The sequence below is a fragment of the Vitis vinifera genome, chromosome 8 (genome assembly GCF_030704535.1).
Source record: "Vitis vinifera cultivar Pinot Noir 40024 chromosome 8, ASM3070453v1".
Lineage (NCBI taxonomy): Eukaryota > Viridiplantae > Streptophyta > Magnoliopsida > Vitales > Vitaceae > Vitis > Vitis vinifera.
In genome coordinates, this window is record NC_081812.1 from 17884527 (window position 1) to 17895843 (window position 11317).

General features: G+C 38.7%; 1 protein-coding gene across 2 annotated transcripts; it reads right to left on the reverse strand.

The window, feature by feature from the left end:
- Positions 1-1862: 1862 nt before the first annotated feature.
- Positions 1863-3402, reverse strand: LOC100266492 (protein GL2-INTERACTING REPRESSOR 1). 2 transcript variants are annotated; one of them, XM_010655828.3, is made up of 2 exons: positions 2786-3402; positions 1863-2656 (listed from the first exon to the last, which is right to left on the reverse strand). In XM_010655828.3, the coding sequence occupies exons 1-2, from the start codon at positions 3048-3050 to the stop codon at positions 2265-2267; spliced, it is 657 nt and encodes a 218-aa protein (XP_010654130.1). In that variant the 5' UTR covers positions 3051-3402; the 3' UTR covers positions 1863-2264. The 2 variants fall into 2 exon arrangements, with proteins under 2 accessions (XP_010654130.1, XP_002281204.1); XM_002281168.4 differs by having other exon boundaries at positions 1863-2684; positions 2786-2893.
- Between the last annotated feature and the right edge of the window lie 7915 nt (positions 3403-11317).

The following is an 11317-nucleotide window of genomic DNA, read 5'->3' on the forward strand; positions in this document are numbered from 1 at the left end:
TAGTACATTAGTGTGTGACCCATTTTGATGCCATTTATAGAGCGCCATGGCATGGATCATAGATCGACTGCGCTTTATAATTGAAGGGTGATGATGATAGGTACCAAGTATTTGAATGTTGAATGCTGTGTGAATATATGAATAGATATTATCCATATTTGGTGAAGGGGGGATAATGGATGTCATCAGATTCTGAGAGTGCTATTTATTCTGTAATTATCTTGGACTTAGATCTTCCATTGCTGAGAGAATTTAATGGCTTCATTTTTATCTTTAGAGCTTTTTAGCAAAGGTTCCGTGTGCCAGCAGCCTGCATCTAAGCTTTTGCATGAGAACATGTTGGACCCATATCCTTGAATGGAAAATTAGTTGACAACATATCCATTTTTTTCCAGGTATTTACTATTCAAAGTGTTTGTAACTAGGGAGATAACAAATGAAATATGTAAGAGGGTCAAAAGAACTGTTGATCCTTGTTCCCAAGTTGGTAACCATCAGATGAAGGTGGATTTAATTCATTGATGTTCCTCCTCCCAAAACCGACCCCCAACAAGGCCCACAGCCACAAATAGTGGTTTTCAGTTCTTGCCCCACGTTAATTGCGTGGAACCGTTTCCCCCTTTTCCCTTGAGCAGTCAGCATGGGCTGCGTCATTCTCCTGGGTTCTTAGGTTGAGTTTGCTTCAACAATACACTGTTACTAAAGCAATTTTCAGACAACATAAGTTGGAACACCTGGACCATTCTTTCCCCCTATTAACCTTTTTATTTTTATGTTTCTTGGAAATTTTTTTTTGCGGATTCTTGGCCTTCAAGTGGGAATGGTGGTGAGCTTTTTTTTTTAATCCCCTGTGCTTTTGAATGCAAAATTTCAAAGGCTAGTAGTAATGAGAGTGAGAGGGAGTGGTAGGTGCATGTGTGTGAGTTAAGGAATGGGGTTGGAAAGAAGGAAAAAGAGTAAAAACAGAATTGAATATGAGAACATGGAGAGGTAGAGGTGAGGTTGCCCAAATAGAGAATGGCAACAGAAGATGGCATTTAGTGACGAGAGAGTGAAAGAAAGGCAAAGATGGGAAGAAGATGAAGAAGAGGGCCAAAGGTGGAATTAAATTTGTATTTATCATCTGACGTAATACCCTCATTATTCTCAACCGTCTCAATTACTCTTTCATTTATTTGTTTTTAATGGTTTCTCAATCTAAAATACTCCCTTTTTTTCAATGCTCGAACTACCCAACCCCTATCCCTTCCCTTCCTCCTTTATTTTCCTTCATTACCCTTCCTTTTCTTTCTATCCCAGCTTCAATACTGCTTTCCATCTTAATGTTTTTGTACAACATCTCACCCCAAAATATTTCCTTGGTTTTTAGGTGTGTACTACTCCATTGAAGGCGCCTTTTCATTGACAACTTCTCAAGCCCACTATATAACTTAGCTTTTCTTTCAAGTTCCATGGCCATCTGAATTTCGAGTTGGCTTGGCTTGGCTTCCTTCCTTGTTGGTGGGTGTGGATCATTTTTGTTTCAAGTGGTCAAGTCGATTATTTGCCCCACACGTCCAGGGTAGTGGGCCCGAAGTCAACTCCTCGCATTCTTAGTTCTCAGTTCTCACAAACTCAGTTTTTTTCCCATGTTGTTCCCCTTAAAAAAGCTGCTTTCTAGGACACACAATATACTTTCTTCCCCCCACCCTTTTTTTTTGGCCTAATGTCACTGGTTTTCCATTTTTTTTTCTTGTGTATCAATGAGGGTAATTTGGGGACCATGTGTTCCATATATTTTAATTATTAGCAGTTTGACCACTGGTTGTAAGGTCCAATGTGGCATGATGTGAAGTGTGAAGGGCAAGAGCGAGCAACGGAAATGGAAAATGAAAAGCAGAAGCTACCCAACAATTTGATAAGAAAATTTGGGCAGTTGCAGTTAGCCCCGTTTACATTGACTGAAGAGGGAGGGAAAGAGAAGAACCCCAGGGGGAGCAGGAACATCAACGCTGCCACTCTACCGATATTACCCATATTCTATGGTTAAAAATAAAGCAGAAACCCATTAAGATAAAAAGAGGTAGTGCTATTTGCGCTCCACCTTTTTTTATGCACGGTTTTTTTAATTTCCATGCGGTTAAAGTGGAGCGCCAATAGCACTGCCTAGTACTAACGGAAAATAGAGGAAAAAAGGGAAAAAAAAAAAAGAAGAAAGAAAAAAAACTGACTGACTGTAACATAAGTCCTAGGAAGTGCAGCATCATCAGAAGAAGCTTTCTGCTCTAACCCTTCTTTGTCTTCTTGGTGGTGCTGGTGGCGGTGGAGCTGGTGGTCGTGGCGTTGTTGTTATCATGGAGGAAATCAAGCAAAACAGTGCTCTTGCATTTGGGACATTTGGGGTCATCCTCTGAAAGCATCACATACATGAGGCAGCGCGGGCACCCCACCAGCACCATGGATGTGGCTTCCGGGCTGTTTGAGTATCGGAGAGTCTCGTCCTGGTTGAGCTCCGACGACACGCACGAGCTTGGCGGTGATGTCGGTGACAACGTCGCCGATCGGCTCGGTGATTCGGCGTGGCGGTTGGCCCTTGGCGGCGATAGGTTCAGCTTCAAGTCGAGTTTCGGACCGTTCCTGCGGCTCATCCTTGTGGCGTCTCCCAAGTACCTCTTGCCTGTATTGTTAGAATAATAAATCCCCACCTGTCCCAAAGAAATACATAGTTGAAATAACAATTGAATTATACTGAAATAGGGTTGATCTTGTAATAAAGATGATTTGATAGGATTGTGATCACATGTACCTTGAGGCAGAGGGTGCCTTTCCCAACCAAAAGGGAGAGCAGGAGGAGGAGGGGAAGGAAGAGTAGGAGTAGGAGTAGAAGGAAAAGGGTCTTGTAATTGAATATGAGCGGATGAAGAGAGGAAGTGGTATGAATGGAAGAGATGAACAGTGAGAGCGACTAGCCGGGCTAGCCTTGTGCTGAGGACTATACTATGGGCACCGCCGGTAGCTCCTGCAGCACCAGCATGGCCTTGTTGGTGGTGGTTTTGAAGCTGCAAGGGCATTATATAATGGGGAAATTGAAGGGAGAGAGATGGGTTTTCTTTAAAGCTTAATTTAATTAGAGGCAGAGGTGGAGGGTATAGAGAGAGAGAGAGAGAGAGAGTGAGAATTGAATTGAAGAATTGGTAGGGGAGGAGTGTAAATTGAGGTGTAAATTGGGGAGCAGGAAATGTATTAATTGTTGGAAAAAATCCCAAGAAGTATGCAGAAGGAGGAAAATTGCAGTAAATATTTCAATTACAAAGCGCAGGAGGTCTTCATTCATTGCTTAAAGAGTCGGTGTTTAAGTGTGTGTGAGAACAATACAAACTCAGCAAAACCCCAACAGCTTTTAAAGCTAAACCCATTTTAAAAATCCCAACACCAACCCAAAAATAATAACATTCAATACTCTCTCTTCCTCTCTCTCTCTCTCTCTCTCTCTCTCTCTCTCTCCCCCTCCCTCCCTCTCTCTCTCTCTCATTACCTCTGTATCAATTGTTTTCAACATGAAAATAGGGTGCTACTGCTCTCCTTCAGACACCTTCAGAAATTAAAGGCCGTCGATTCTCGTCCAGAGAGAATAGTGTCTTCCATGTCCATGCTTGCATCCTCCACAGTCCCCCTCCCCCCCCCCCTTTTCTATAAGACAAATTTAAAACAATTCATTTTCATGAAAGTTATAAGCGTCGAGTTTCAAAACTTTTAGAAGCCTATGATCCAAGAGAAAAAGTGACTGTTTTTGATGAAAGTTTGGGATATATGTAATGATTTATAGCATAAATTCTGAATTTTTAATTGAACTACAAAGCAGATGCTGATCAGCTTTTCTGAGGCTGCTCTTCAAAATGGCTTATTAAGTTATAGTCAGGTGCAGGTAGACCCCAACTCTCAATGTTTGGCTTTCTCGCAAGATGGGCACTTGATTCTAGACACTAGGCAAGATAAAATCGTGCTACTCGGTTTCTATGTGGTGTTCAACTTAATGTTCTCCTAGACTCCTCTCAACTCTAGAAAAGGGGATATGCATGTGCATTATAATTCTACATCATACTAGCATCCCAAAATAAATTGCATTAAATAAGAATATAAATGCTAAAATATCTTACAAAAAAGGAACAAGATGTTGGGCACTTCAATGTTCAGACCTATTTCTTATCTTGACAACTTATTCCGTATACATTAAGCTAGTATTAATAAAAATGTCAACTATACCTTACTCTTTCATCGCTCCCCTGAATAATATTTTTTCCTTTGAAAAAACTGAAAGCTTTATAGCAATGTCAAAAGTCGATGCCTAACCAGGCTTTGAATGTAATTAAAACCCTTTTACTGTGCGTACTGCTTTCCTTAGGTTGCAGTAGGAGGGATTTTGGCGTGTGATTTGGGGTAGACGTCGAATCTCTCTGTCAACCTCCATTTTCTGTTGAAAAAAGAATTGATCAAGGGGGAGCTGGCAGGCCTCTTGCGCATCTCAAGCTCATAAGAGGGTTGATTTCATGGATTCTCTCAATTGTGAGGAGTTAGTGCATTAATGCTAGTATCAATGTCGCAACCCCCATTCCCATAATACTATCAAATATATTTACAATTTGTTTATGAAGACTGAAGAATCTAGCGAAAGATTAAACCCTAAAATAGTTGAGTTGATACATGACACACCAGATATGGATGGAGTCCATGTGATGAAGATTAGTTGACCATGCTTTAAATGATAATGTAACCTCGCTACATCTAAGCAATCCAATTTCCTTAATAAACCACCTCTCATCACATGGGACGGTGAAGGCATGATGAAATCATCCAAAACAAAACACAAGCTAAAAAACAGCTTCAATCAATCTTTTTCATTCTGTTTATAGCACCTGAGCAGTCTGAACTTCCAGTCTATGATCCCACCTCTCTCTTGGCTATGGCTGATATAAAAGACACCTAGTCTTTAGTCTTTAGCTTCTCTCCATTCTCTTAGGTCTATGTTGTTAAACTGGTCTAGCTGCCCATTTATTTTATGAATGGGGTCCTCTTGATTAAGTCTATCAGAAAGGCAGAATTAAGCTTTCTAGTGTATGGCAAAACAACTGTTTTAGTTGCCAAACTTCATTACTCATAGGGCCCGGCCCTATTTATTGAACCTTTTGACCTCCAAACAAGTGAGATATTGCCCTTTTAAGAACCTAAAAGATACGCTGAAGGCCTAGAATATTAAAATCTCTTTACAATTACCCACCAAAGGATTAATTTAAACTACATATATAATACACATTAACTATAGCCAAGTTAGCTCAAGAAATGAGTTTCCTCCTTCTGGGGAAAACCTTTTTGTCTATGTCAAATCTTTGCTGAACTCACTTTGGTAATTTGAATTTTTAAACAAGGGTTTTGGGAGAGAAGAGCCCTTATTGGTAAAACAATTTTTCTTGCAACCAAGCAGCTCCTTCAAGTTTTGAGTAAGGAAAAATAGAATTGATGAATGATCCGGTCAATACAATATATCATAAACTGATTTCAGTTAATGGGGTGTTAAGTTTGGGGTCTCACCCAGGCCCATAAAGGCAAAGTCTCTCTGTTCACTCTTCTGTATTTTATTTCAACTCTTCTTGGTCTTGGATGAGTATGTATTTATATCAAACCTCAAGATTTAGAACTGTAATTTTTATAAGAATTTGTCTTTTCTTTACCTGGTTTAAGATGTAAGTACTCCAGGAAAAGGTTATGTAAGTATTAATAAGGCAGTGGTATACAACTGGGCCTGTAGTACAATGGCAAACTTCTTCGGCCTGATTTTAATGCATTTTGGACAGACCTTTCTTCTACAACTGTGCTTATGCACCTGCAGATTCACCTAAAGATTGACCTGGCGTCAATGGGTTAATGTCTCAAGATGACTAATGCTTAATTAAAAAGATAAAAAATTTCCTATAGCCTCCCCTGTATGATACAGTTATGGTCGGGAGAAAAGAAATATCTACAGAAAGCTAACAAAACCGGGGCGGGGAATATTAAAATGAGTGAGTGGCTTGTCATGATGAGGAAGGATTCTTGGTTTAATGATCTGGATGAATGGATAATATGGTACTTGGCAGGGAGTGGCGAACATGCAGGACTTGGGTGAGGGTATTAAATTTGGTAATAACCCCACTCCCCCACATCACAACCCCAAGCAACGATTCTCTGGATCGATTTATTCATCTCATTCACTGTACAGACCACATTAACAAGTGGCACGCACTTTGTGCACCCACAAACCATGAAAAGAAGCTGAAAAACTTCACGGACAAAACCTTTATTAAATTTGAGACACTAACACTGCAGAAAGAGTGGGCACATATAGATGAAATGTCCTGCTCACCAGAAACCACATCCTCTAAATTCAGAAGCTAACCACGAAATCTCATTGTGTCAAAGACCCAGCTCTGGAAGCAGAGGACAGAGTTGGTAATTTGTGGTCTGACTCCCTCTCTATCAGAATCAGACTATCACAGGGCTCGCATGACTGCATTCCCCTGCTGTTGTGCCTCCACTAACCACCTTTCGCACCTTCAACTTTGAACCTGCTCTACAGTCTTGAATCCCTTTTTATTTCTTGGCATTTGAATCAGATTTCAATGCTTTCCAACGGTGAACAGAGGGTAGTACAGCAAAAATGAATTTGGAGGGTGGGTTGACTAGTGAATCAGATACATGAGACTCTGTTATGTGAGGAGGAACGTGATTTCGGTGTTCCACACCACTCTATATCAATAACCTAAGTACCGTACACAGGGCTCGCATGACTGCATTCTCCTGCTGTTGTGCGTCCACTCACTTCCTTAGGATCTTTAACTTTGAACCTGCCCCACAGTCTTGATTCCCTTTTTATTTCTTGGCATTGAATCAGATTTCAATGCTTTCCAACAGTGAACAGAGGGTAGTGCAGTAAAAATGAATTTGGAGGGTGGGTTGACAAGTGAATCAGATACATGAGACTATGTTATGTGAGGAGGAATGTGATTTCTGTGTTCCACACCACTCTATATCAGAAACGTAAGTACCGTACGTTGGTAGTTGCTAGTCATCTCCACATATTGATTATGGCCTGTTTGTGCAGTCCCAAGTCCCAACATCCTAACTGGCTGGACCCCAGGCTTACCCAGAATCACACTTGGACATCCAGAACACATGATATTGGGTCTGTTTGTTTTAGTAATTAGAAAACAAAAATCAATTTAAAAATAAAAATAAAAAGTATGATATCCTTTAAAAATATATTTTAATTATTTTCGCTTATCTGATTTTCTGGATTTTGTAAAAAATAATGGGATAATTATGTAAGAATAATCAACAACAAAACACCATATATCAAATTAATTTTCAAAAATTAATTTTTGAGGATAATTTTTCAAAACGTTCCTGATAAACTCATTATTTTCGAATTCTAGAGGTTGGACCATGTTACTAGCACTATCTTTGGACCTTCTCCTTCAATTCTCATTTATTATTTTTGACCGTATGAAAATTTAATTCCTTAAGGCTATGTTTGATTGTCAGCAAATTTTAGGGGAAATGTTAATAAAAGGAAATAAAAATGAAAAGTAGAAGAAAAGAAAAAATAAAAATTAATAAATTATTTTTATTTATTATTTTATATTTGTTTATTTATTTTAACTCATTAATATATAAATTAAATAATTTAAAAATATATAATTTTTTTTACTATTTTTATATTTTTTATAGGATAATTAAATATGAAAAAAAAATCATTTTAGTTCTTTTACAACCAAACATATCCTAATAGTTTTTCCTTCATATGGGACTATTGGGACCACGAACAAGAATTTTGGCCCCCGCAAGTAAAATGGATTCATTTAAGGGAAAAGTGAATTAAATCCCGTCTTTTCACAGCAGATTTTCTTGTTCTAAACTGTAAGTAACCTAAGATTTACTTTCTGTGGTTGAGACTTGAGGGTAGTCTAATTGATTCCTTGATGGATATTTATTTAGGGCCTGTTTGGATAATGCAGAAAGGGGTCCACCGATCGTAGATGGACAGCTACGAGAGCAACCTAAGTCCGTAGTGGCAATTTATTTCCTTGCAGGAATTAGATTTAGTAGCCGATTGGACTTAGAACTCATGCCTACCCATGTTCAACAGGGCCAACCCGGAAGGTCATGTCTGGTTCAACTCCTCAAATTCTAGCGTAAAATTTGGACCAATTGGGTTGGTTGGTGAGAGATTATAATACATGAAATGGATCAAATCTTCCGACCCGGCGTCAGAAAATAAATTCACATTGAATTTTTACTTAGTTATATTCTTCAGCTCAGCGCCTGACAAACCATTTTAAACTTCACCTAACCCTCTCATGGACTCAGGGGTCAAACACAGCCATTGAAAAGAATATAATCCATTGAATTACGAATTTAAAACAAGGGGGAAACAGTAAGGCGTAAGTGTAACATCATGATAACTGAAGGGAATTTAAGAATAATATTTTAAAAGAATTGATTGGAGTGTCCCGATAGATTCATCGCATTTAAAAGGCAAAAGTAAACCACCAACTTAAACTTATGGGGGGAATTGGGATCATTTATAGAAAGATTGGAAGGGATGGAAGCAGTTGAATGTTATAAATTTAAACACAAAACAAATAAAACAGGAATTGAATTTCTCAACCTCCCCACATTGAAATGCATGCAAAGCATTTAGTGAGATGGATACAGATTAGTCTCTAAATATGGAGAGAGAGAGAGAGATTCTAGTGTACAGCGCAGCGAAAGCATTGAACGGGCACATATCAATATATCATATGCCAGCCAAACTGCCACCAAGCAATTGAAATACCTGCTGTTAACATCATTCTACTTTCCTCTGTATAAGTAATCATATCAATATTTATCATTTTTTTGTGAGATGATAACAGAGAGAGAACTTTGAATGGCGTCGTTTTTAGAGCAGCCCATCTGTAAATCTTGTTGCATTTTCCTATGTGATTCTTCAATGCCATTAAAATCTTAAGCAAGATTTGAAATAGACGACCCAGATCCGCTGTACCACGTGACATGATGATGCAGCACATCTCTCACATCACACCATCCTTGGCTTGGTTAGATTTTCCGGCTTCAAGTATGGTCCGGGTTAGTTTTTTCCTTTTTTAGACATAAATCATAATGTTTTTCTTTTCTCGTAGAAGTAATATTATTTTTCAGAACTTACATGAAAGTAATTTGAATATTTATGTTAAAAATGAATTATTTTTAAATTAAAGCATATAAAAGGTTACTTTTATAATATCAGTATTATTTTATCCTTTTTAATTAAATAATTCAAATTTTCTTTTATTATTATATTTTAAAATATGCGAAGAAATGGACTCTGCATATGGCTTAACATCATGGGTCTCACTCTTACTAAACCTGGAGAAAAGTGAAATGGCATTGGACACATGTCTTACGTATGAAAAAACACAGATATTAATGATTACAACTAGTGCCATAAAGATGCGTGGGAGGAGATTAGCATTAAGGGCAAATTTGGTTAGGAAGAGATTCAACTTTTGGTGAGAATTGCATTTGATTTGAATAGAGGGAGAATGGAAGGTTTGGGGGAGCACATGCCATGTCTGCCGACAAGTAATATAATTGGATAATACACATTTTCATTAAGACAGTGCTTGGGAGTTCCGAAGCAAAGGCCCCGTACATATCAATTCATTAAAAACCCATCTACAATGCCAAACGCTGATGGGGTGGATAAGCTGCAATTTATGGCTGATGTTGTCAAGACATGGATCTCATCATCGCCCCATTTCTCAGTCATTAATCCCATCTCCATGCCTAAATTTCGTAATGGGATCATCAGTGATTTGATTTGACCCATAGGATAAACTAAAGTGAATAATTAATAACCTAATTAGGTTGGATTATTAAATTTATTTCTTCTCTCCTTTCATGGACATGCTCACGTGTTACACACTTATATTCCTTTGTGCAACTTAATTTACTTTGAGAGGCACAACACCAGATGGACATGCATATATGTGCATTCACGTCCTAGCAAAACTTTAGACAGGTTGGATGGTAAGAGCCACAATTACTTCTGATTTCTGATTCTACCGAGAATTCATTGAGACAGGACCGCACGACTCCACGAATAAAAGACTTACCACTGTCCTTCACTTCATCCATAATGGAAGCCACCAACTCATCATCTCTTTTACACCCTCAGGCCTTAACAACGACGTTCAGTCTCCGAGGTCTCAAGTATTCGAGTTATCGATCGTTTGTTTCTTTTCCTGCCGCTTATCGACAATCCATGTTAAAGCATGTGAAGACTACGTAAATGTAACTCTATTTACGTATCGCCTTCGGTAGGGATGCATGGGAGAGTGCTGTATGACCTGACTCCGACTCACCACGTAACTGATTGTGCATGGTTTTTCATCAATCGTGTCCCATGAGAGGGCATATGAATATGGGTGGAGGAGAGGGGGTGAGAATAAGAAGAAGATCAATCATTAATTATTAATCTCAAATTGATTAAGGTTTTCAAATAAACTGTTACTAAGAGAATTGATTTTTCAATGTCGTCCAAGTCAGTCGGCCTGAATAAAACATTCTGTCAAGGCAGTACCATTCGGTTTTAGGACGGACTATACAAAACCAACATAAACCACCTACTACTTATGGCCCCACCACCAAGGAATTTATGGAGACCGAATTGAGCGAAGAAGAGACCAAACTCCTTACTACAGCTGATTAATTATGATGAACAGTTGTGACATTTAATCGACTCACCCAATCCAAGTTAGAGGATGGACCTGATCATAAGTTGTGCACGTCCAGAAGCCTAAAAATGAATAAGAGAGGCTCTTGGTCCAGGACCCCAGGTCCCCCTTCATAGATACCGTATGTATAATTTGAAAACATGAACAGCACAGAGAATCCCCGTACCATACAATTCATGGTACAAAAGTTAATTTAAATGCCTCTGTAGGATGGAGAGGGAAAAAGATGCATATGGGCAAGAGCCCAAGACAGCCCCTGAGCAAATTAAATATGCATATGGTGAGAACTGCCATTAACCATGACGTCCCTTGCAGGAAGGGCTGGGTAAGGGTAATAGTGTTGGATTTTAAGGGTATGGAAACGAAATACTAGTACAAAAGACACAAACAAAGAACAGAACGAATAAAAAGAAAAACTTATCAGATGAAGTGTGACAAGTACTATCCTTAAAATAGATTCTCCTTCCTTGAAGAAGAACTCGGTGCACTAAGATACCAATAGTCTACTTCCAGGATTTAACAGTCAG

Excerpts from the sequence above, each read along its gene's own strand:
- LOC100266492 (XM_010655828.3), bottom strand. The coding sequence starts at position 3,050 with ATGCCCTTGCAGCTTCAAAACCACCACCAACAAGGCCATGCTGGTGCT. Across the intron at positions 2,657-2,785 it reads AAGGCACCCTCTGCCTCAAG|GCAAGAGGTACTTGGGAGAC; the intron begins GTACATGTGATC and ends CTAACAATACAG.